The sequence below is a fragment of the Osmerus eperlanus genome, chromosome 16 (assembly GCF_963692335.1).
Source record: "Osmerus eperlanus chromosome 16, fOsmEpe2.1, whole genome shotgun sequence".
Taxonomy (NCBI): Eukaryota; Metazoa; Chordata; class Actinopteri; order Osmeriformes; family Osmeridae; genus Osmerus; species Osmerus eperlanus.
The window spans coordinates 10977564-11004621 of NC_085033.1; the positions used below are offsets into that span (position 1 = coordinate 10977564).

At 44.6% G+C, this 27058-nt stretch overlaps 1 protein-coding gene across 5 annotated transcripts in view; it reads right to left on the reverse strand.

Moving 5' to 3' along the window:
- ctnnd2b (catenin (cadherin-associated protein), delta 2b) overlaps window positions 1-23795 on the reverse strand; it is a 56691-nt gene extending 32896 nt beyond the window's left edge. For 4 of the 5 annotated variants that reach the window (XM_062481543.1, XM_062481542.1, XM_062481541.1 and 1 more), the window contains exons 1-3: window positions 23552-23795; window positions 12917-13053; window positions 5554-5666 (exon numbers count right to left, since the gene is read on the reverse strand). In XM_062481543.1, the coding sequence (XP_062337527.1) occupies window positions 5554-5666; window positions 12917-13048 (245 nt within the window). In that variant the 5' untranslated portion in view covers window positions 13049-13053; window positions 23552-23795. Of the gene's footprint in view, window positions 1-5553; window positions 5667-7280; window positions 7453-12916; window positions 13054-23551 lie in introns of those variants that run through there. The other variant, XM_062481544.1, reaches the window with a different exon arrangement.
- Window positions 23796-27058: the final 3263 nt, after the last annotated feature.

Here is a 27058-nt window from a genome sequence, read left to right on the forward strand (position 1 = left end):
TTGTATTTTCATCTCTACACACTACACATCTATTTATTTTACTCATTTGATCCCCTCTTGCTAACAGACAAAACTACTGCCAGCCTTGTTGATCTTGTTGTGTCTCTTCTCCAATTTGGGGCAGCCCAAGCAACTGCAAGCCAGGCGAAGGAACCCTCCAGTCACCATGGCCAGCAGGTGGATGCCAAGGCTGAGGAGCAGATCCAATCTGGGCCTGGCTTCCTCTATCTCACATCTCTGCCATCTCCCCTTATCAGCACTGCAGAGATACAGCCAAGGCTATATTGCTCTATGGCAGCTATCCAGTCTTTTCGGCAGGCCAACAGTAAAAGAAGCCAAAATAGCCATGCGTCTTCCAGCTGTAAGCTGTAACAGACACAGTTGCGTGCTTCTGATTTGGTGTTTGTCAGCTTATGGTATGGCTCTAGAAGATTCCCCATCAGCTCAGCATCAACTCGCTCTCTGGCAAGAAACCATGCCAGTTTATGGAATGTAACCATGGCAACGCCATCTGAAGTGAGGAGCAGTTTGGCAAAGGAGGGAGAAGAGGAAAGGAGAAGGAAGATTCTGAAAACCTATATTTATCTGTCTTCTTTCTTTCATCTTGGCCTCTATTATGGCAGATACCACCAACTGCCTGAATGGCTACAGTGGTATTAGCTGAAGTCTAATGCTTTTGAATTCAGGACCTGGCATATTTACATCAGCAGCATGAGTGGGCTTACAGGCTACCCAGCCAAGATAAGCTAAAGACATAACACTGAGCCTGTAAACCATTCAGCCAGTCAACCAGCCTGACAGACAACCATCCAATCAGTGAGTCAACCAAATACTAAGTTAGACTCCTATTCCGCCATCCAGCAAGTCATTCAGTCTCTCGTTCTGGGAGTCTTTGATGTGGGCTCAGGGAAGGGCAGACCTAGCGCCAGATCAATACGCTTTTTCTTCCCCTTACTGTATGAGCCAGTCTGTGTGAGTCACTCACGCCCAGACACCCTTAATAAGCCTAATATCCTCTGCTATCAGACAGGCTCTGTCTGAGGCACTCCAGGGTCCACACAGGAGGGGGGAGGGGGGGGGGGCGGAAGGTGGGGTGGTGGCTTTTAAAGGACTTATTACTGCAGGCATCCATCACCCCTTCCCCTCCATCCCTCTGTACTTCCCTCTCTCTCACCCCCACCGCCTCCTCCCCCCATCTCTCACTGCCTGCCTCCCCGTGCAGCAGTATTTAGCCCTGTCGCCTCGATGGATCGATAGGGAGGAGCCGTATGGATCACACACCAGGCGCTGGGCTTTAGGATGCAGGTGATAGCTCTGTTAGACAGAGACAACAGAGAGACAACAGAGAGAAGGGTGGGGCTGAAGGGAGGAGAGAAGAGGAGAGAGAGAACACAGAGAGAGAGAGAGGATGTCTGTGCATGTGTACAAGACAGACATGTAAGGGTCACGCTATATAAGGACCTTATAATGTCACACAGAAATATGAAGTGATATAGATGGAAGCTTGATCCTTGATAGGATGCAGTCCTTTGATGTCCACATCAACATATTATCAAACGGTTCAGATCCCATTAAAAGCGATCTATTCACCTGAGAGGCAGCCTTTTCATGATTCAGAGCCATTGCCTTTGAGTGCCCTTTAAATAGAAGCTCAGCCATGTTTCATCAAAGCATAAAGATGCCAGAGCCTTGTGAGCATTGGCATTTAGAAGACGAATAATACCATTTCCCATGATCGCGATTCAAAGGCGGGACAGGTTTTTTTTGCACTTATTGAAATGGAAAACACAACAACAACCTTCTTCTACAGTCTCCGTTATTGCTCGGGGAAAATCAATCTCCTATCAGAAGACTGAACGGATAAAAGAAAGATTAATATGTGGCTACTTCCATTCCCAAAGTTTTGTTTTGTGCACGGTGTCTATTCTTCTTTTTTTTATCCAATGGCTAAAACAGATGAAAAGAAAACAGAATTTGTATTCAAACTTTCCAGATTTCCACATTGGTCATTTCCATTTTGGTCGAAGAAAAAAAACAACAGTTGAAAACCACAGCTGATGTGCCACCATAATGTCTCACTCTCCCCCTCCATCTGAGAGTGTTGCCTATACTGCAGTATGCACTGACACCACAGGAGACTGTGAGACTAAGCTGGCAGCAAAGTGCTCTGACAGCTTCTGCTTAATATGCCATCGCTGTGCCTGACAGACAGCGTTTAGAGACAGACAAACACTCACCCTGGGAAGAGGCTGGCCCGGGCCAAACCAGAGCTGAGCCAAGCCATGCTAGCCCGCTAGCAGCAGCTGTTAGCCAGGAGACACCCAGGTGAGTGCTGCCCACGGGAGTCCCTGTTTGGTCATTACTAAAACAGTATGTGGGCCAGCAAAGCAGCCATTATAAGATACCTTGAAATAAATGGTTTAGACACTGACAAGGATGTCCTGTTCTATTTCAGAAAATGGTTATGTTCGATTGGCCATATGGCCAATAGTATTTCCATGTGGAGGACAGTAGCCAAACCACAGGAGTAGAGGTGGCTGAGAACACCAGCAGTTGTAACTCTGCCCTCTGGGAATAGTCTAGTTTTCCTACTGAGGATGACTGCTGGAAGAGGTGAGGCAAGATAAGTGTCATAGCAGTTTTAGGCAAACAGAGATGATGACATCTACAATCTTTAAAGTGTAAAGGATGTGAAATATGTAGGACAAATGTTAGCCTAAATATAACCAAGCAAAAAATTACATGTTTCAGTGTGGAAAAAGCTTGGCTCAAACTAGTATTTTTTAAGTATATACTATAATACAAAGTATTTCCATTGGAAAAACAATACAATGCTGATGTCACACTATAAAGGCAGGAATCTCAATGTATGTATGTGTCTGTCTGTCTGTCTGTTTGTACCGCAAACCTGCGCTGCACTAGTTTTTCCAAACCCATTATAACATCCTAAAGGGCAGGAGACAACAACAAATGATCAACTCAGAAAGCACACTAGACATTTGGCTGACATCAGCTGAGTCCAGGTCCAGCATAGGTCCAGGATATTGACTTGTAGATACTGCTGTCTCTATCTGCTCCGAGTCTGCTAGGGGGAATACCCAATCAGGTGGATGTCACATCTGAGGGCCGGCCTCTCAATCACAGGCCTTATCACCCCCTGGACGACCTCCGCGACCTTTACCCGCCCCCCGAAGACGCGAGAACGCCAGAGGAGCAGCGGATGCCCTTCAGTTGACTCAGAATCAGGAGGAGGATCAATGTTCAAGAGTCTCCCGTCGCTCACGACAAACCTCTTTCTGACAGGTTGAACCAGTTAGTATAGAGAGGAAAATGATCCCTCTAAACACTATCTGTTTAATGGAGCCAAGAACAAAGTGTCTTAATGACACTGTAACACACACACACAAACACACACACAAATACACAGACTGAAGATGGGTTGTCAGTCATGGAGGAAGGCTGAGAGGGATTTCGGAAAGGCCCTTGGATAAATGTCAGTCAATGAACCTCTAATGTTTCAGTCAGCTTGAATGCATATAACCTGGGGAAAAACAATAGAGAATAGAGAGGTGAAGAGAAAAGAACATCTATTGTTTCAATGCTATCTGTGGGTATAATAATAAATAATAAAAGCCTTTATTGTCATTGTATTTGGATACAACGACATTTGGAGTGCTACTCCTGTTGGTGCAACGAGGGACAACATATAACACAACAACATTACAATATCTAAAAACAGTACGAATATCTTAAAAATATTTATATATTAAGAGTTCAACAAAGTGCGGTGGTACAGATTAAAGTACTTCCCTAGGGTAGTGTTTTCTATGTGTATGTGTGAGAGAGACTCAGTGGGAATCTGTCACACAAACACTTTCAAGGTAATACAAGTGTCAGGAAAAGGCATCATGGGAAAACTGCTTCCTATCCAGGCGGACCAATTCTGTCTGGTCAGCTCAGAGAAAAGCTCCCTGAAACAATCCTGAAACAACACAAGCTAAATGGACAGCCAGTGACCTTAAATGCCAGTGGGCCCTCTAATGCAGGTCTCTGCTGACGGAACACAACTCAATAGATAATGGGGCAAATGGGGCAGACATAGGTTATATCAAGTCCTGGAGATCTGAAAACTGGAGATTGATATCAGTGAACTGTCCCTTTAACTGAGATCCAAAAGCAGCTGACAAACTTTAGGGCGTACTACATCTTTAATTGATGAAGTACCATATGCCTGACTGTTGTTTTTAGTTAGCATATGCCACCCCAGACATTTGACCTGCCTTGACTTATTAAGACACAAACAAAGACATTACTGAAAGAAGAGTCACTAGCAACTCTTTTGGTCTTTTTCTCCTCTTCAACACACCCATGCCTCCTTTACTGGTTTGTGTTTTGGCATTGTTCTGGAGATGCCAAGTTACTTTCATAAAGTGCCAGGTACATATCTGAGAGGGGAAATTTGTGCATCACATTGTTTCAGTTTCGTGTTTCATGTTTGGACATGGCGAGTATTTTCAGCTTATAGAGGCTTATGGACACCCAGCCAGATTGTCAAAGATGGACTCTTTCACAATGTTCAATTCCCACCAAACAACTCGCAATCAAGCTACAGTATTATTCATATAGGATGGCCTGGACAACAGATTCTTTTTTTCATGAAACCACAAGCTACAGTAGCATACTGGACGTCCCCAATGTTGAGTCCTGGTAAATAGGCCTCAACAAAGAGATGGTGGTTTGCAAGCTTAGAAGGTTGAGTGGTTAATTAGAAATCAGGATAAAGAATTTAAAGACCATCAAGTTAATTGTTTTGTCTCAAATTAAATTGAGAATTACAATAACAAAGATGCCTAATTGGTTTGAGGATGAAATTCCCCACCGGTTAAAGGACTACACACACACACACACACACAGACAGTGTTCTGTTGCATTGTGTCCTTGGTGGCATGTCGAGGCTATTATCACTTCAGTGCTCCAGAATAGCAGGATTGCTCCTCATTGTTGCCGTTCTGGGATCAGATGTGAAAGAACTACAAAAACATATATTTGCATGTGCAAGATGGTGGTTCTTTATTTGTTATCTTGTCAATCGATAGCTAACAATAAATGACTGAAGTGAGACCATTGTAAACCTGTGCCAAATTCCTTGCCTTCTTAATACCTCCAGCATTTGCATACAGCTCTGAGGAGCATCTATCGTGGAGTGAAAGATCCAGCTGGGAGGAGCAAATGAAGGAAAACATGCAGGGGGAGGGGCCCACTGAACACACCTGTTCAAACTGGACAAGAGGAGGAGAGAGAAGGAGGGAAGGGGCAAGAGGGAGAGAGAGCACAAGAGAAAAGAGAAAAACAGCTCAACAGAAAAGAGAACGAGGGACAGACAAAGAATGTAAGAGATAGTAACAGACGTAAGGAAGGAGGAAGCAGAAGTAGAGAAAGCGACGGGAGAAAACAGAAGTCTTTGCAGGTAGCCGTTGGTAAGAGCTAGGTGGACACAGAGAGCCAGAGGCCAGAGGAGAGCGAGAGGGGCCGTGGCCGCTCAGATGGACCCACCTGATGCTGCTCATGCTGCCCGTCTCAGATCCCAGCTTGCATCGCTCCAGTTGGGTGGCGACTATCTGTCGCTCGGCTTCCAGCTCCCGCGTCAGTCGCTCAAACTGCAACTCCTAGAGAGGGTGGGAGAGCAAGAGAGACAGTGAGGGAGAGAGAGAGGCAGAGAGACAAACGGAGAGAGTCTGTTTGACTGTCAGCAGCACTGTTCTAAACTCCTCTAAACCCCATCACATCCAGCATAATGTGCTGGTGGTGGATCAAGAAATCAATCCAGTACTCATTTTAAATTCTGCTTTGTTGAACAAGGCCTTGCAGCAGCCAGGTTATATAAGTTATAACCTGAACAAGAAATCCAACACCTTTGACTAAACCCTATATATGACGCGATACGAGTATTCACGAGGATGAACCCCTTGAGATGAACCACAGTGTTTTCGAGGGGGCCTTAAATTATGTAAGAGATCAGTGACTTTTCTGTCTGAAAAGCACCACACACAGGCAGGCAGGTCGACAGATGTGGTCGGCCGTTTTTATTGGGGGTTTTCATCCAATAAAAGGCAAGTGGGGAATTAATTTGGCTTTCCATGCTCAGCCTTCCAGGACCAGGGGTTCACATACAAAAAAGTTTTTGAAACCGTTTGTCTCTGTAGTGCCCATCTGAAAGAAAGGTTCCATGTAAGATATTTTTCAGGCTAGTTAAACCATTTAAGATTATAAATAGATCTGTGGCTCCAGACAGAAGCATGGAAAATGTGCATTTCTGTCACAGATTGGTTCGGTCTGATCTGACAAAATGCAAGGCATGTACTACATTTTTGATAATGTGCATGTGCGGTGGAGGTCGGAAATCTTGGATTCAGTCTCCTGCTCCACCCACCAGTGGTTTTTGGTCATTAGTTAGAGATCCTGAAGGGGTTGAATTAAAGTGACACTAACACAGTAGTGTGTGTCTAGCATGAAATCCCCTGAGCTAGCTGCTAGCCACTAGCCTGTGAGCTGCAGTGCTTAGGTGGTAATTTCTGAGAATCTCCCTTCAGAAAGAAGTCTCTAATTTGGCCCGGGGCAGCTCCATTCAACACTGTTCAATACAGCAGCGTCCAGCTCTTTAGTGACAGCGCTTAAATTAGTCCACCGGACACAAGGTCAGTGAGTCTCCCTGAAGCAAACTCACACTCATTGCAACACAATGTATCACCTGCTATTCTGGGCCAGAGCCCAACACAGCCCCACAACAAGCTCACTAATTCCACATTGAAGATGATGAGGCACATACAAAACAAATGCACACATACACGCAAATTACAACAGTGAGTCTCTCAAGGACATACTAACATGTAATGGACACAAAAGTAATAGACGAAAGTTATAGACACAAAGCTATACAATGGTTTACAATTCATAAAGTTGACTTGTGGTTGACAATTGTGCATGCATGCAACTTTTTGCATCTGGGCAAACATGCGCATAGCACCATTAATATTTTATTTGCTGAAGAAATCTATTTTTTGAGTGTTTTCAGAATAAATAACAACTCATAATGCACCAAAAGTCTGAATTTTTGGTGCAGTGTAGCTCGCTAACTACTTAGCTGGAAACTAGCTCAGCCTCACAACAAAAGCCCTGGCTCTGTTCCCTCCAATTCCAGCACAGAACCAAACACCTGTTACTGTCTGAGAGAGAGAAAGACACCAAAAATTGTTGAATCTGTAATAAAAACATAGCCATACCTTCACATGGACCATACTTCAGAGAAAAGCAAAAAGTACAGACTGATACTCCACCTCTGTGACCCATCAACAACATGTCCTTAGTCTGAACTGTTCACATGTCTCATAAAGAGAGAGAAACCGTCATTAGGGGGAGAGGAGGGAGCAGCGAGCCCCACACTAGTGACTGCCTCCCAGTCACACACAACACAGGGGCTCAGCCAGGCACAAAGGTCTCCATGGCAACAGAGAATTTAGAACCCCTTTGGCATTATTTATGCAACATCGCATCACAAAAGGACACTCCCACCAGCCTGCCTGCCAAATCCCGCCGCTCGCCAATCACTCTTTTGACTGCTCCTCTCCTCGAGACCATCTGCGCCCCCCGCTGCAGGATCTGAGGAGGAGGGGAAGGGGGGGGGGACGGAGGAGGAGGGGAGAGGGGAGAGGGGGGGGGGGGGGGAAGGGAGAGGAGAGGGCGGGGGAGGAGGAGGAGAGGAGAGAGGGGGGCCAAGGAGGGGGAGGAGGAGGGGAGAGGACAGGGGAAGGGGGGCGGAGGGCAGAGGAGGAGAGGGGAGAGGGGAGAGGGGAGGATAAGGGCACCGAGAGAAGAGGGGTGGAAAGAAGGGGAGAGGATAGGGGAGGAGGTAGAGGACAAGAGCTGGCGACGGGTGGGGTGGGAGGAGACTGCCTGTGTGAGAAGCTCCACACAGAGACAGAGTGAGGAGTTCAAACGGTGCTGCGGAGGGTTGAGGCAGCAGAAATGTTCCCTTCGTCCAGCCTGGGCTGTGAACACTGGTGCTCCCCCCGGGGATACACATGCACACAGGCACGTACAGGTACACACACACACACACACACACACACACACACGAAGCACACACATGAGGGAGTGGCCAAGACACAGACACACACGTGCACAGCAACACACAGGGACACACACAAAACTCTTCTGCATCAGTGAAACTCTATGGGCTGTCCTGGGCTGAAAAGGGAATACACAATATACCATGTCATGGACAGGGTTTAAATATAGCTCCGTACGCACACACGTGTCAGCCCTCTGAGAGACGAGAGGCTTACAGACGCTTGGGAGGACTGAGCCAGTAGCCACCTTCCGTTCCTCTGCCCAAACAGCACATCCCGTGGGGTGTCCTGCATTGTGAATACACCATGTGTGTGATATAAAGAGTCGTTTGTAGGGGTGGAACATGGAAATACTGGGAGGAGGCCAACTGTAGAAATAGCAGGACTTATGAGATCGGCAGGAACCACCCACGGGTACGTGTGGGAATGGTCACAACTCAAAAAGCCATCGCACCTGTGAGATGCTAACTCACTTTGCTATGACAACTCACTCTGCTCTGATAACTCACTGTGCTATGCTAACTTAGCCATCCGTACTGGAATGAGAGAATGATCGAATGTTGCCCTGGGCAGCAGAAAGTAAAGACTCTAGTGCAGTGATTAGCTTTACTTAGACGCCCATACAGTACAGACAGTATGCAAAGCAGTCTGCTCTCCACTCATTTCTTTATTCAAATATTCATAGGGTCAGCACACCCATTCCAAGTATCTAAATCATGAACAAATATACAGAATCAAGCTCTAAATGATGAGAAATAAATATATATATATCAACCTGACTGTCTTAAAGCCTTAGAGCTGGATTTTCAACCCCTGCTATGGGACATGCAATAAAGACTGCTAAAGCTTGTGCTTGCAGAAGAGCTGTGGGGAAAAAAACATCCATCAACTACCAAAATGAACCGTCTCTTGTGTCCACATGGTCCAATCAAAAGCTTGGCCTGATAATTTGATTACCAGAGAGTCAAGCTCCATCCCCGACAGTTAACAGGGCTAAAAGAGAAGGATGAGGCAGACAATAGCTTGTAAGGAGTTTCTATATGGCAGAGCCCCTAAAACACCATTAAACCAATTAACAGAGAATATAAACGACTAGAGGATGAAGAGAGGGGGGGGGGGTTGCTTGGGGAGCTAGCTGTGGTCCTCAAGTATAAATGGCTAATTGTGCCTTGTGGACTTAAGACTGACATTTCACTTCGTCGGAGGAGACAATTTGATTACAAAATGTCATCCTGGGTATGCCTTCAGACTTCTTTTTGGAATTTAATCAAATTCCTAACAACCCAGAGGTGAAACTACTCTCTGCAGCTAGCAGAGACAGAGAGAGACAGGGAGTGAGAGAAAGAGAGAGAGCGAGAGAGAGACAGAGAGAGAGAGAGAGAGAGAGAGAGAGAGAGAGAGAGAGAGAGAGAGAGAGAGAGAGAGAGAGAGAGAGAGAGGAGAGAGAGAGAGAGGGGAGAAGAGGAACCCTTTTAAACAAAAGAGGTGATGGAGAAGGCAGCATCCATTTGGTCGTCACTCAAAATAGCTCCACGGCCGAAAGCTCTTTGTTACATCAACTCACATTTTGAAAAATAAAAATATCTGTTTGGTAATTTTCAGGTAAAACATAGGTTAAATTTAGCATTCTGGCTAGCTTTATTTTCCCCACATCTACTGCTAATTTAGTAACTTTGTGGAACATCAAATGATTAGTCGTAGCTAATATAGGCTACGCCTACCAGTGGAGCAGCAAGTTTAGAAGTTCCTAAATATGTCAATTTTATTTCACATAATTAAAAATGACTCTCCCTTAACTTAAAGCTGTACTTACAATGGTCACATCTTGACACCTATATTCTTTCAATTTACAGAAACTATAGATGAATAAATCCATACAGAAAAAGTCTGGAGTAGGATTGCACAGTTTAATGCTGGTTATCAAAGCATGTCTTTGAGACCTCTTAGTTAATAAATTCTTAAAGTAACTCCTCCAGCATCAGAGACACACTGTAGCAGAGCAGCTTCTCTAACTGGACTCCACAGCTGGCTCCTCAAGGGCTGGAGTGGAGATTGAAGTGTACTCTGAATTCTGATTTGTTAGAATCATTGCAGTATGCCTTAGAGCTAGCACAGCTCCAGTCCCTCCTCTGCCAAGCTGGTCTGATTTACTCATTCAAGCCTCCAGCCAGGTGCCCTGCCAAGACATTCTCTACTTCAATTTTAACCGTTTTTACCCTCAAGTCAACTAACACACGCACATAGACAACTAAATGCCAACTCTTTGCAGTTGGAAATAAAGGAACCGTGAGAGGCAGGAGTCCACATGCTGTGCTTTCCAAATACATCCCCCTCCCTTATTTCACTGAATGAATATTGTAATCACTTTTTGTGTCCAATTTGATAAATCTATTTAAACAAACATGTATGCAAGATTCTGGCTTAGGAAATGAAATTCAGGAAATCTTTCAACAATTAAAATAAGAGGTGCCAAACCAATTCAATCAATTCCTGAAAGAATGGAGACTTATTAAATCATTGGTTTGTTGATTTGATTAATAATAAGATCTGTTCAAATAATTTAGAAATCACCCAAAGTTTAGAAACATTACTTGATTTCACCTTCCTAAATGACAATTTTGTCTTTACAACTTAATCTTATTCTATCATAATAATCCATCTGACCTCAAAGAAGCTCACATTTGAATTTCTCAGATAGAAACCATCTATACCAAAAGTCTTTTTTCAAATTCCCAAAAGCGATTGAAATGACTTTGGTGTCAGTTAAACCCATTGTGTCTGAGTGGCCATAATTGATGGCCATAATTACAGATTGGAAACAGATTCCCCTCCTCCGATTTTTTGATTCCCCAAATCAAAGTCAGTTTGAAACACTAGAATGTCTTTTCTCATATTACTGTTAAATTATGATTCTCTGAAGCAAACGCTTCAGAGAAAATGACAGTGGTTTCCATAACGACCTTGTCCAAACATATTCCTGCCCCCCCCCCCCCCCCCCTATAATGATGTTGGCTATTTCGACACACTCTCCCAGGTGCTCCTCCTGTGTGTTCTGATTTAATTTGCATGTAGGGGATCATTGGAAGGCAAATTCAAACTGCGAATACTGAATCATTCTCAGTGTGTGAAAATCAAGATATAATCAGGATGTCTTTTGTTTGTGCGTCAATCAAGCGCCTGACCTAAAGATGAACCTATCAGCATGGCTGGACATTTACCTGGTATTTCTAAAGCATCAAATAGCTCTTGAACTTTTTATGTATCCTACATTCTTCGTTGAACAGGTAATTCTGAGGACATTGAGATAACTAGGAAGTCAGAATTTGAGGTTGAACTAGTAGGCTACCGCTGATAGCTGTAGGCATTAAAACAAAATTGACTTTGCAAAGAAGGAAGCAATGAGGGATGTATTTTGGGGGCATTGACCCGTGTCCTCTGACTATAGGGCTGCCCTGGTGAGTATGGGTGTGGTCTCTCATGCTCTACATCCCCTTCTCAGCCCCACAATGGACAGGAAGCAGAGCCGTCCTGCCTGTGTCCTCTCCCTCCTGAACAGCACCACAACAATGTCTAGTTTGTATTAGTATTCACGCAGCTAACAAATGTTGTCCACAGCGGTGAGGAGCACGGAAATGAACGACAGGCAAGCTTGCCGAATGGGTTTTGCTCACCTGCTTTACACACAGTGTTTCCCAAGTAATTGCCTTCAGGCTGTTCTTTTTACACACACAAAGACAAAAACTCACAGACATCATTCCCCCCCTCCCTCCAGTTGTGCTGAACAACCACGCTGGGTTTTCAGGGACATAACTACACACTCACACACACACACACGGATCACAGGGCTATTAGAATGCCCTGCTCCATACAGTACATGACTGTGTGGCCCACTTAACTGTTCCACAATGTCCTTCTACCTTTTCAACTCCCACTCTGCCATTCTAGAGCCTACCTCCAGTCACTCAATTCGCACTTTACCATTCTAGAACATATTTTTACCTACTCTGCTCCCACTTTGCCATTCTAGAACCTATTTCTCAACATCCACTTCCATTTCAGAATATCCTCTTATCTTCCTTCCTGGTATCCACTTCCGCCATTACAGAATGTGAGTCTAAAGGCTCAAGTGAACTCCTGGTGGCCTCTGATGATGGGCGGATGTGGATGTGCACCTGATCAAGTCACAACTTATGTGCACATGGTGCTTTAGCTTTAAGTGGACTAAGAGAATCTTGGGCTTGTACAATGTATTCAACCTATTCGCTCTGAGGAGACCGTCAGTATGTTTGGCTTTCCTAATGTGTTTCTATCCTCTGTCCCAGACACCTACCTGAAAAAAAATGATGCCAATTACAGCTGTGTCTACCTGACTACACACTTGCTTCGTCACCCAACAGAGCAAGGCTAAACAGGATGGATCTTTGTCTGGACATTCACCATTGCCTTATGATGAAGCTGCTCTGTAGATAATAGGTCTCCGAGCAGCACGGTTAAGGCCTCATCACTTACAGTCAACAGGGTTCATTGTTGTAAATACATATTAAGTCTCTGTCAATTAAACAGATGAAGTCAGGGTTGGGTGAACTGAGCTGGCAGCAGGGTGTGGTAAATAGACCAGATGGTGACTGGATCTGTATGTAGGAGGGTTGCTTGTTTGAAGCTTGCTGATAACTGTTATATCTGACTCGCACCATCTTTTTAATGGAACCCCTTCATTACATGTTCACACATGTCCATTCACTGGTTGTTCTGACGAGACGAGAATGGTCGAGTCTGCCGGAGGGTCTCACCTGTTCCTTGACGGAGGCCAGGATAGCGGAGGTGGTCTCGGCCTCAGAGCCATCCCCGTTGGAGGCGTTGAGGACTGGGCTGAGCATGGTGGCGTTGTCACTGTCACGGGCCTGTTGGTCCGGCACTGGCATCACTCCTGGAAGACACACATCAACGCACACTCAATACTCCTCAACACACACCTGCTGTAACGCTCAACACATGATAGACTGTGGTACAGTGGTTCACCTGCTTGCCTGTGGCCTCCATATTGATCTGGAAACATCAACATGTTGAGACTTAAACGCAGGGTAGGTCGTGTTGTTGAGTTTGATTGGATGCCATTCGGACCGAATGCTATGATTGGATGGGCTACTTGTCTGTCTGTCTCCCTGGCAGTAGTCAGGCAGCGCGTTCATTTACAGTCCCATTTACAATATGCTCACTAAAATGAAAGCCTGAGTATTAGCTGTGACGGTTGACATCCCAGAGCCCAGATTCAACATTAGAGTGAACAAAGAGATTACTGTTCTATACTGAATCAGATTGTAGATAAATAGCTAACACTTGCTAACTATCCCTGTCACAGCATTATCATCTGAGAGCATGGACTAATAATTTCACTTGTGTGTGTGTGTGTGTGTGTTTGTTTGTGTGTTTGAGATATGTGTGAGTTTCTCTGTTATTTATGTATGTCAGATTGTGTGTGTGTATGTCTGACCATGTAAGTAAATTGAACATAACAATGACTCCAGCGTTACCAAAAACGAAAATGGACCTAAATCTCCTGATAATCCTAATGTATTCTGAGCTCAAATAATGGCCATGACAGCCCAGACGAGGGCTCTAAACGCTGATGAAAGCTTGTCAAAATTGATCCTGTGCACACACATTGACTTTAGTATTCTTAAGTATGCATGTGTGTGACAGCAGATTCACCAGGGTGAAGGTAGCAGAAAGTCAACCATAGCCTGGAAACAGAGGAGACTATTCTGGGATGCTGCCAGGCAACAAGCCCTGGACATTGGCTGCTAACATGGCTGCTGACCAGCATCCTTTGCTTGTCATCCATTTTAAACAGAGTTCCGAGCTCTCTTCCTCTTTGTTGTTTGCTTCCTTCCCATCTCTTCCCCTCCATATCTCGCTCTCTCATATTATACCGTCTCTCCCGTCTAGACACTTTGTCTTCATCTACTCCACCCCGCTTTGTCTTTCTCTCTCATTCTCTCCCTTTCTCTTACTAAGTCACTCCATCTCTTGTTACATCTCCCTCTCCCCTTACTATTTCTCCTCTCTCTCTCTCTCTCTCTCTCTCTCTCTCTCTCTCTCTCTCTCTCTCTGTCTCTCTCTCTCTCTTCCTCTCTCTCTCTTCTTCTCTCTCTCTCTTGACCTAGTTCCGTGCCTGCTCATTTCTCTTCCAGTCTGTGAGTTCTAAACACTGGGTACTTATCTGACAGAATGTCATCTCTCCCCAGTGTTCTTTTCCCCCGGGGTCACCACACCTAATGTCATCCTCATCTGTCATTAGCAAAAACCGAGCTCCACCTTGCACCAACTCATTTCCTACTTCCTTGTGGCTACAGGAAATGGCACACCCATATCTATAGTTGGGCTTGTTGGAGCATAGAATGTATAAAACGACCCCCTGACCTCCATTGAAAATTGTCTTCCACTACCCTCTGATGTTCCATTTTGCCATCTTTGCTTTTGGGGAAGAGAGTATGAAACTGGATTAGGACATTTTGAGAAGTCAGTATGTCAACATTCCCTTTCTTAACATCAAAAGCAGTTAAATTAGGAGGCAGGCTGCTGTCATATATAGGTCAAGCTGGCAGGCTGTGGGCGACCAGGGATGCTGACACCCAGGGCTGACCAGTACAAAGCTGCTTTAGCCCAGCAGTGACAACAGTGACATCTGGGGTTGGAAGACATATAGTCCTGCAGGCCTCCATATGCGGCCAAGGCTGGATTAGGCCTATAGTCTGAACTAATCTTGGATATTCATCTGTCTGATTGATAAAGACCTTGATGAAACATAAAAATAAAAAAAATCTCTTTTGTATCTTATCGAAGTCCAAACTCTGCATGTCTCCCTGATGACACATGATTCAAAGAAGAAATTTGTCTGCTTTTTCCGATGTGAAATTACTGTAAGAACGTTTCTTACAAAACGACATTCTGCACCTGTGATTCTGTCTAGACACTTTCAACACATTTGTTCTAAATTCTAAATACAGAATGCTCTCTATATGTAGACTTCACACATTAAAGCAACAATTAGCTTAGAAGAACCAATGTCTTGGTTCTGAAAGACTCCAGATTGTGGAGTCGATAACAATCTAATTAACATCAAAAGCACCCTGATGCATAGTGAAACTGACTCTTAGCCATCTCAGAAGCTCCTGCAAAACTCTAAGAACACTAATGGAGAGCTTATAGGCTCCACGCACACGCAAACACACACACACAGCTAAGATTATCGATTGGCGTTTGGCAATCCTCCCCTCAATGTCACTTGAGGATAGCTTTGATGAGGAGGAGGACACACTTACAGACTTTTAACCACTATTAATATCCATTATTCGGAGTTACAAAAGTAGACCACCAGATACAAACAACACTAAACCCACCACAGAGTTGGTAGTGCGGGTGATGAACTGTGATATGACTGACATGTTCGTTCTATGACTGTGTGTCTAACAAGTGGAAGTGCATGTTATTCACACTGGGCTCTACAAGCACCTTAGTTCAGCTCTTGAGAGTCTGATCAGACCTCGATCAAAAATTTAAAAGAAATCCGGGTAAATACTTTGAGTGTTTCCAATGCAATGTGGAGTGTAGGGTGAGTGGGGTTAGATTTCTTTGGCCAATAGCCCATCGTTTACATGATGGAATTCAAGTTCATCAACCATGGATAAATACTTGAGATGATGAGAGACTGGCTTGTCTGGCCCAGGCTCATTTCTTTAGTGAGATAGTCCTTACTGAAATAAGATGCTGAATGCAGGCTAGGTCTATTCTGGTCCAGAGTCCAACATCATTCCTTTCCACAGATACACAAGGTATTAGCATAAAAGCAATTCAGGACAACAAAACATATTAGTGAAGACTAATGAATGTGGTGAAGCAATATTGTCATGAACAGATCAGAGAATAACTCTTCATTTCAGACACAGACAACTCTCTTTCTCCTTCCATCTCTGACAAGTCAGGTGAGGGTGAGGATGTGGCTGCGGCAGAAAAGAAGGATGAACATCAGCTGTGAATAGCCTTGCCTGACAACCTGTTAACCTTTCCCTCTCACAGCCTCTCATCACAAGGCATCTGTCGGCTGCATGACTCTCACCCCGGCGCTTGAACCATCAACACGGATAGGCCTTTGGGATCTGGGTATTCAAATAATGAACCCAAAATGTTTCATTGACATGAGCTGCAGTAAGCAACATCCGTTTCAGCGTGTGGTGTGATGATGGGCTGTGTACTCGGTGTGTGATTACCATGGTAGGAGGTCTGACCACAGATTGGATTTGGGATTGCTTCTGGACTGGCACTGGGTCTCTACCTGTATTTTCATATTACGATGTGTTCCAGGAATGCATTGTATGGCATTCTAGTAGGCTTCATCTACTTTTTGATAGTGATGCTTCCTGAAATTTGTGTGAAACAATGACACCAACAACCTCAGATGCGAGGCTGTTTCATTGTTCTAATACCTTCAATGTGCAAAAACGAACCCTAGTTTAGTATGGCGGTGATGCTTACTGTAGGTTTATTGGCGTGCTGCTACACTCGTTGCAGGGCATCATATTGCCCCGCCAGATAAAGTTAGGGAAGCTGCAGGCAATTATACTCTTGCAACACTACTGGTCCCTGAGGAAGGCAGAGCATGACAGAGATGATCAAGTGTAATTAGTGTGGGTGTGTTTGTGTGTGGGTTGTGTGTGTGTGTGTGTGTGGGTGTGTATGTGTAATTAAAACAAGCCTCCTCTGCTTATGAACATTTTCAGTTACAAATTCTGGGATGATTAGTTTGGAGAGTGTCTGGGCTTCCACATCCGACACAAGTGTTGATTCCCTTATTTCACGTGCATCCATTACGTACCAAACGTGACGATGCATTGCCAACTGACTATGCATATAGCAAGCAATTCTGCTCCTTGGAATAAATAATACAGGAAATTGAGCTAGAGGTTTTCAGCAGCGAGGGGGAAGGTGGGGTGAGGAAGGTGAGGAGAGACAGGGAGACTGGAGGAGGGAAGATGTGAAAAAGATGTTTATGGTAGAGAACATGAGGGGGAAGGAGAGGCTGAGAGGTAGCTCTAAAAAAGGACAGGGAAACTGAGGGAGGAGGGGGAGGGTGGACAGGAGGCTCACGAGAAGACAGGGAGAAGGGGACAGCGGTGGTGAGGCTGTGCTGGGAGGCTGTGCAGGGAGGCTGTGCTGGGAGGCTGTGCTGGGAGGCTGTGCTGGGAGGCTGTGCAGGGAGGCTGTGCTGGGAGGCTGTGCTGGGAGGCTGTGCTGGGAGGCTGTGCAGGGAGGCTGTGCTGGGAGGCTGTGCAGGGAGGCTGTCACAGCTTGGCCCGCTCTTCCACACCAGAGAGAGCAGGTTCAGCGTGACCACTGCCTGCTCATGCATAACTCAACCCTGGGCTATGTGGAGATTCAAGCAGTCCAGAGCTTAATGGCCCTGTGTGTGTGTGTGTTTGTTTAGCTGTGGAGCTGTTCGCCTTGGTTTTCACTCAGCCTGAAGGCATCATACTACTGCTAGGAGTTTATATATATGTGTGTGTGTGTGTGTGTGTGTGTGTGTGTGTGTGTGAATCTCCCTCTCTGCATCCCTACAGCCTACATGCCCTACAGAGACAGAATTTACCTCAGATAGAGCCAGCTGCTGACATTTACAACAGCACGTCAACACTGCTACGACAAGATCCCATCAACAGTAATCACACTGCCTGGGTTGGATATCTCACTAGAAATAGGGATCTAGACAGTTTAATCCATATTGATCCCTCTGGAATAAATGCCTTTTATTGGAACAGTTTACGAGTACATTACATTCTTGCCAGATACACAGTGATATCTTCCTGGTCGCTAGTGTAGAAGTAATCTGTTCTAGATGATTATCTTGGGGCAATTTTTACAAGTTGCCACCAAGTTGCAGGTTAAAATTGGTTGGCCTTCGTCAGAAAGCAGGAGGACAGACCAGCACAAGATTTGGATGTAAAGTCTCTAGAGAGGCATGTGCATGGGTCAGTGGTGGTCTTACTGGCTTAGCTACAGTCCTACACAGGAGAACATGTCCCACAAACTTGGAGATGGTTTGGTCATGGGCCTTCATTGATTGGCTGGAGTGTGGTTGCCATGGATGACCCCTGCTGGTCAGATGATGAAACAACGACGGCAGGGATGGGGGAGGACCTCAGGGCAGAGTGGGGGTGGGGGATGGGGAACATGGCAACCCACCACCTTACTCTTTCCCTGTAGCATACAGAGCAGACACACACACATCCACACACACACACATCCACACACACACACACACATGCATGCCAACCATGATCTGGTCTGTGCCTGTCCCCTACTGAATCAACTGACCTTCAACCACCAACAGACCCCTGTCTTTTTCACTAGATGCACACAAAACAGATCATCTCCGTTGGCCAAAGTCACACTGGGCCCTTGCCTTGTAGGCTTACACTGTTACTACTGTTTAATGTGTCATCACTCTGGAATATAATCGACATGCAGTTACACGACAGTACTCGTGAAAATCCTTCATTCTTTTACTCTGGGAGTACTTTTCACACACAACTTTTCATTAAACCAAGCGGTTGTTATTGATGTTAAATATGATATGTTTGAAGAGATAAACAAATGTCAAAAACAAGAGCATCCACTAAATGAATCCCCTAGGGTTACTGTAAACCGTCTCCAAAAGTTTTAATGATGTTTGCATCATCGTTAGCTTTCTGCTCTCTCTGTCAGTTGTACTGTGAGTGCAGTAGGCAGACATCGTTGTGTGTGTTTCGCTGTGAAACGTGCATATGTGCCATCACCGTAGACAACTAAAGATCTGCTTTGAAGATAATCATATCATTAATTTGAGTCTCTCCTAGCCTTGGATCCAGCATTGTTTTGCTTTGTATCATTTGATGCTGTAAACAGCATCTATAAATACGATCAACATGATGAATTATGCATCCTCATACAGATCTACGGTGTGCACAGGAATGCACAAAATGACTTCACCAGAATAGTGATGAAAGAGCTTACGAAACGTAGTCATGACCGACACAACATAAATAGACTAGAAAAACGCGCCACCACCCTTCACTACAACCCCGATGGAGTCAGACAATCTGTGAAGGACCCCCATCACCCCCTGGTAACAGTGCAACAGAGAGACAGGACTCACTGATTACAGTGGAAGCAGAAAGTAGCAGACTGTTGTCACAGAAGAAGATAGAGAAGGTCATATTGCCACAATCACAGGTGTTCTACGGGAATGTGATGTTTCATGGCAGCAGTGTGGGTATGTTCAGAACATGCATTATACATCAACTTGACTTTGAAGGCTCCAAGAAGGAATGACATCACTGGGGAATTCTCTGTGGTAGGAGGCATCAAAGACCCAGCAGGTATGGCTTCTGACAGCCCCTGAACACAGCATACAATGGAAATAAAACATAGCTCACAGAAACATGAGAGTGAAAATGAAAAAATATTCATGAGTGAATGACTGTTTTTACGAGTGAATCAGTGAATACAGTGTGTAGTAGGGAATAGCTTTGGGAACAGATCTGATGTGGCCAGTCAATACAGGACGTTCTATCACTCTGATCACCAAACTACTATAGAACTATGCACTTCTGTTTCTTGGTCTTCTGCTGTACTTCATGCACTATTTGTACATTGGTTTGGATGAAAGTATCTGCTAAATGAATATTATAAGGCAATGTAACAGTGAGAAATACTGGGGCCACTATCTAAGGTTAATTGTGTTAAGATGAACACACACACACACAGAGTGATATGAATTCATGCATGAAAGGAAACACAATACACACAGACATACACTTTAACCATATTTCATATGTGACGGCTGGACCGATAGGTGTTCCTGTACATTTATTTGCTCTTTTATCTAAACAGATGACAAAAGAAATGACAAGCATGCCCTGTAGCGTGTTTACTGCGCGATCCCACTGTCTCTTTATAAATAGAGGCAAGGAACACTGCTGTCTCTCATATTTCATGTGTCAGTGTGTTTTATCATCACGGGTAGAAGTGTTCATTGAGCACGGCAGGACTCAACTCTGACCAGTGGTGATATGCATACTGAGTATGCAACTCCGGAACATTGTGGGATGAGTCTTGATGTCCTGCAGATGACCACTGGGGCCCATGGGAGCTACCTTGGTTACCTGTGACCATGCCAGACCATGTTATTCAAATCTAAATGTATTTATATAGCCCTTTTTACATGCAAGCATGTCACAGAGGGCTTCACATACGCCCATAGAAATGCCCCTCAACCAACCTAAACCCTCAAGGAAGACAAGGAAAAACTCCCAGAAAAGCTCACTAGAGGAGAAAAAATGGAAGAAACCTTGGGAGGAGCAATTCAGTGAGGGATCCCCTCCTCCCCCTCCTATTCATCTGAACTAATGTGTTGACAAGACACAAGATCCGAATCCTATCTTCAGATCCATTTTGAACTGTGGACCAGGATAGACCTAGCCTGCTTTTAGTATCTTATTTCAGTAAGGACTATCTCACTGAAGAAATGAGCCTGGGCCTATTTATCCAGATTGCATTGGAAACACTCAACGTATTTCCCAGGATTTCTACAGGTTGGATTTCAAAATAGAGCCCCAAAGTCCTCACTGCCCACCCCCCATCAATGTCAACCCCTGAGAAAAAGCGGTCTCAAAGGCTAACTCACGGCTTGTCAATCGCTAATATGGTTTGACAAGGCGGTTTCTGGATCCATCCCCTGACCAGCCTTCACTGCGCTCCGTGGACGCCCAGCTGTGGGGAACTCCCGACTTCTCTGTTCTCCCACTACTGCTCTGCTTCCCCAGAGACTGCCATGTGTTTGCTTTCTAAAATCTTCTCAAAGATCAAATCTGTATCTCACACATCCCGGGTGAATGGTGAACAACACTTTCATTTTGTATAAAGGGATTACGTTGTACAATAACAACACATGTTTAATGACTATCAAATGCATGATGTCTACATCTTTATCCCCTACTTGTATCAGAGAAACTACAGCAGCACTGACAAGGCATTCCAGGTTTGGGTCCAGATCATATCACCTTCGTCATCGGGTCAAATAAGCGTCAACATGCAGAGGAGGGATTAGCGTGTGCCTCAGTGGCCCGAGGAGAGGACCAGGGATGAAAAGAGAGGCTTTAGGTCCCAACAATAGCTGGACTCCACAGCCCCAGACAGCACTTCCTAACAGGGAGGGACAGAGACAGCCCTGCCCTCACCTATGGAGCATCGCAAACACAGATACATTTGAACTCTAACACGTCAAGTAGACATTGACAGAGGTGACACCAAAAAGACCAAAACAGATGAGAATGGTATGTTCCTATTAGGGTTTTAAACAACAAGATCTCCCCCAAGCGTATGATTCGACTTAACTATACATAAGGTCGGACAAATAGTAAATTGTGCTCTGAACTCTACTTACCATCATCAACACATCTGCTTGAGTCGTTAGCTGTAACAAACTAGCTGTAATAAACTCGGTCACATTCATTAAGCTTAAACTACTCCAACTGACACAAACAGAGAGATAAGTAATTTGGCAACAAGCTTGACATAGATTGATTGATTACGTGAGTGCGATAGAGAGTGGCTATAGCACAACACCGAAAGACACCGTTAAACCAATTTAAGAATTTGGGCAGAATTCAAGATGTATAAACTTTTGTTTAACAAGGTGAAAAAACTATTTTTCCAAAACAAAGAATGCACGGCGGTACCGTACATTCTGTCCAGAATCATTTTTCAAATTGAACAATTGTACAATTGAATAATTCATGAAAATTCTGCTGTGAAATGTTAGATTTGGTTTGATGCTTCCTGCATGTGTAGCCTGTGTGCGATTGATGACCGGGACCCCGTCCATTATCTTCCATCTCGCCTGTTAGCGGGGCTGAAAAGGGGCTGAGACGAGACACGCCGGCCGGGCATTGATACCAATCAGTCGCCTGGATGATTGGAATACAGCGACCTGCTGAAAGACTAGCCGCTGAACACCATCTCGTTCCCGCCCGACATGCAACGACTGGCTTATCAACCCAGTTTATCAGGACAGAGCTACAAACAATTCCCTTTGATAACAGCCTCGTTGGAACTGTTCTAAGGAGCATAAGACGGGGGTTCGAAAACAAGAGTTTTTAGGGTAGGGCTGGGTTGTTTGCCAGGTGAGGCCAAGTCCATACACTGAGCAACTAGTCACGCGAGCATTGTTCTTTTAGTAGTAAAGCTACTCAATACTTTATGTATCTACCTCCATCTATCACTGGAAATACATGACCCTGTATGAACAAAAAATTATATGGGCTATTCAGGTCATGCCTAAGGTCTACAAACAGGCGTATTAGTTTCATATTAAAGTTAATATTATTTATTGAGGTTCACAAGGCTGAAACACATTAGACTGTAAAGCTGACATGGGAGAATGTTGTGTGACACACTTGTAGACTTTTTTCTTTTTTTAACACTCAATTCTTCTACTCCATCTTGAAATGATCAGAATAGGCTACCTAATAATTGCGAGAGCACAAGGAATCACCTGGAGAAGCTTTTGCATTTAGACACAGCGTTGACATGCAAACTAGGCTGGGATCACATTTCTCCCCTAATTATAGACACAATTCAGTAGGTTGGATCCGATCTAATTTCTACCGGGTCAGAAAGCAAAACTCGCACAATTAGGCATGATCAGGATGATTCCTCTTGTAATATTCATGTGGCATTGCAGTCAAAACACGACCTTATACGGGGCATCACACGAAATAAAAAGGGGAAAAAAAGAAATTAGGGGAATTTTATGCAGTATCCATAACGTAGGCTAATTTATTTGAGCCTAGATATGGCTGCTCTACATAAATAATATCAACATTAAAATCACAGTCCACTAATGAGTAACCTGTAGGCCACAAACGAATTGAGATGTGCTTATTCATTGGCAATCATCAGCTATGAATTAAACGAAACGTTTAATCGCTCCATCTATTGTCATCGCATTTGGATGGCAGACAATAGATTTAACTGCAATCCACCGACGACCAATGTAATCTTATAAATATCGTTGAAATTGAGGTCAATGGGAAAGTAATACGTTTTTTTGCATCCCCCGCCTTGGATGGCAAATTGGAGCTCTAATGGATTCCATTTTCAGTTCACAATCAATGCAAGCCTATAGCGCACAATAAAGCCACACACACTTCCTGGCGCTGGAAAAACATCTGGCAGAAATAACAAAATAAATAGAGGAAACCAAAGTGATTGCAAGACAAATATGTCCCTCAACCCTACCAGAGAGTACTGTCAAGTGCATAATTTATTGTAACTGTGCGATATGAGAGAATGACAGCTGGAAAAAGCTACTAGAATGACATTGCGCTTACTGTAAAATATCCCGGGGAACCGCGCTCTTCTCGACTCCCCTCGGTTGTTGTCCAATTTTCAAACCATATATAATCGGTAAAGAAGCATTCCTTGCGAATAGTCCGCAAAACACACCTTACGCTCGACGTCTGTGTTGGCGGAAAGGGCAGCATCCACTGAATGGCCGAGTAAGACCGCTAGATAGGCTATGCGAATGGTAGGAGAGACCGTACACTGCGGTGAGCAGCGGAGAAGGCAGCGGCGCTTGCTCTCTTCAATCCTCCCAGGTCTACCACATCCCCCATCGCCTGTCAATGATGTGCGGAGTCGTGGGTACCACTTCAACACAGCGACACCTACTGGTGATGTACGAACATGAGGAGCAACCCGTCACTAAACAAGACAAGAAGGACAGATAAAGTATCTAGGGAAAAGAAAAGCTCAGCATGAAAACTGGGACACAGAAAACCTAGATCCTAACAAACATACACAACCACTGTGCTAATGAAGCATGCCTAACATCATCAACTATATAGTGTCATTGCTAAATACTGCTGCTGCTTGGCACTGCTCTTATGCTCCCTCTTAAGGATACTAAGTCAGTGTCAGTGGAAGGTTAAGATGATCCAGTTATGTCCCCCTGAGGACTGGTTCATCCGAGAGAGGTGGTCATGACTGCAGCCCATGTGTGAGTGTGGCCCCTGGGGGAGGGGGGGAGGGGGACCAGGGCACAGTCACAGACCCAGAGGAGGGCACACCTGATCCTTCTCTGACCTCATCTCCCCCTGGTATTATGCCATAGGCGCACCACCACTCCTGAGACCAGAGCCTGACTGTTCTCCAATGATATATGTAGTCACCATATACATAATGGTAGCTAGCAGTGTAATGCTGGCGTATGAATAAGTGTGGTAGATACATGCCATAAATATGAAATATTCCGATGTTACCAAGAGACGACCTATGAACTGTAATCATGTGGCAATCCAAATATTGATGTGGATGGGTCTGTCTCAAGACAATTGCTATTCTCACCAAGCCAGAGTGGATTATCATGGTGAACCAACATCCACAATAGCAATAGCAACCACTGCTCGGGTGATGTCATTTCAGACGAGAGTGCACACATACAAGCACACACACACAAGCACCCCCCCCCCCCCCCCCCCACACACACACACACACACACACACACACAATGTAATCCCCAGCTGAGCAGGCGGTCTCCCTGGCATTGAGGCCTCCCTACAGAGAAAGCAACACAGGTCTTAGTCAGAGTGCTTCCGTTCTGGATCAATGTGCTGTCTCTCACTCTTTCTCTCATGCTCTCTCGCTCTCTCACCCTATCTCACTCTCGCTTTATCTTTCTCATGATCACCCTTCCTCACCCTCTCTTTTCCCCTCTGTCTCTCTCTCGTACTCTGTCCAGCTTCCCCTTTCCAACCCTCTCGTGGTTCTCTTTCTCTGTCTGAGGGTGTTGAAAGCTTACATACTCATGACCTTGAAGAGTAGATTAGAGGCTAAAAAGACAAGGATTTAGACCCCATGCCATGCTGACACATCCCCCTCACACCACAACCTCCAACACCCCAGGAGCTACATGCATATAGTTACCAGATGGGGGTCAGATGGCTGAGCGGTTAGGGAATCGGACTATCAATCAGAAGGTTGCAGGTTCGATTCCCAGCCGTGCAAATGACATTGTGTCTTTGGGAAAGGCACTTCACCCTACTTGCCTCGGGGGAATGTCCCTGTACTTACTTTAAGTCGCTCTGGATAAGAGCATCTGCTAAGTGACGTAATGTAAATGTACCAAGAGGACATACTCTTGTGTCCCATATTTACATAGTCTCTATACACATCTTAACTAGATCAATTAAATATGATTGTTGAATCTGAAGTTGTTTGAAACCACACATTTGAGAATGCATAACCTTACCTAAGAAGTCAAACGTCAAAGTCGATCACGAGGATGTCCTCTTGGTTTTAATGATAGAGTTTGGGGTTGGTTTGGTCTTCTACTTGGTGTCACATTAGCGCCATCTTGTGGACACAAAACAACAAACACGCCACGAATAATTGAATGACCTCATCCTTACCACCTTCTGTCAAATAATTCCAGTTTCAATAATTTATTTGAATTTTAGGCAACCACACATTTGTATTTAAAGTAGAATTAATGTATATTACTTACACCGTACAAATTCTCGTTCTCAGTCTGATTATTAAAATTGTGTTGGCATATACTAGATTAGAATGGTAATACTGAGTACAACTTGACACTGAAAACTAAATAGTGTACAGACTAAGCTAACAAATAGCTGTGTATATGGATGAAGCCTAAATACTATTTGTTTAAAATGGATCTTTCCAATATGGCAATATGCCGTCAACCTAATCTCAACCCCTCATGCGTCCAATGACAGTGCGGATGTGAATTTGGTTTCTGTTCATTGGCCGAAACTGAGGAAACCTTGTCTATCAAATGATGGGATGGACAATAAACTGGGGCTTTAAATCACCGTAGCCGCTGTATGATGTGCGTATCGTTACAGATATGGATATTTGTTTTGGTATCAGCTGCAGAAGGCGTTTTGGGTACAGTAAGCAGATCGAACAAACAAAATAGCATTAATTTCCCCTGGATTGCATAATCGCATATTATCCCGTTGGTTGTAGGCCCTTTGCGTTCGAATTTTGTGTTACTCCTTCGGAGATGTAATACGGATTTCACAGTAACGGGAATAAACGCTTATTGAAGGTAAGCTTCTGTAGCTACTGTACATGTACAGTTTTGAAGAATCGCGCGTTGGTGGCGTTATTCAAATAATACATCTTCTGTAAGAAGCTGGACCTCTGCATGCACAATATCTGATCGTTGCTGCAGTTCTTTAACGTCCATGGGGTTGAGAGAACAATAGGCCATAGGCAATTATGTACTTCACCTCTATTTACTGTGAACCTACTCAGTTTAAACAATCATAGTCTGTAATGCTAATTAATATAGCTTCCCAATGACTGCTCTGTATTACTGCATAGCCCATGCTGTTTTACTCAAATAGTTGTGTTGATGTATACAGTTATGTCAATAGACACAACTAACAGAGAGAGAGAGAGAGAGAGAGAGAGAGAGAAAGAAAGAGTGAGAGAGAGAGATGGTCAAGTGAATATTGCCTGTTGACTGAAACTCAGTCTCCGCTGCATTAAATAACAGCCCTCCTCCCCTCCTTTCTGTCAAGAGTTGCTCTGTGAACATGTGTTAGGTGCAGCAATGACTGAGGTGGAGGCCACGTACGCAGACTTCATAGCTTCAGGTAGAACTGGGAGGAGGAACGCCTTGCACGACATCCTGCAGAGTCCCACTAACCCAGAGTCCAGAGAGCTGCCCCTGAGCCTGTCTCAGCTCAACATCAACTCCCCTGGTGAGTGAACTAGGAACCCCCCCCCCCTCCCTGTGGAGCTCCTTGGTATGACTGGAGGTGTCTCTTAACTAAATCTCTCATTAAACCAGGTGAGATTAAATCCAG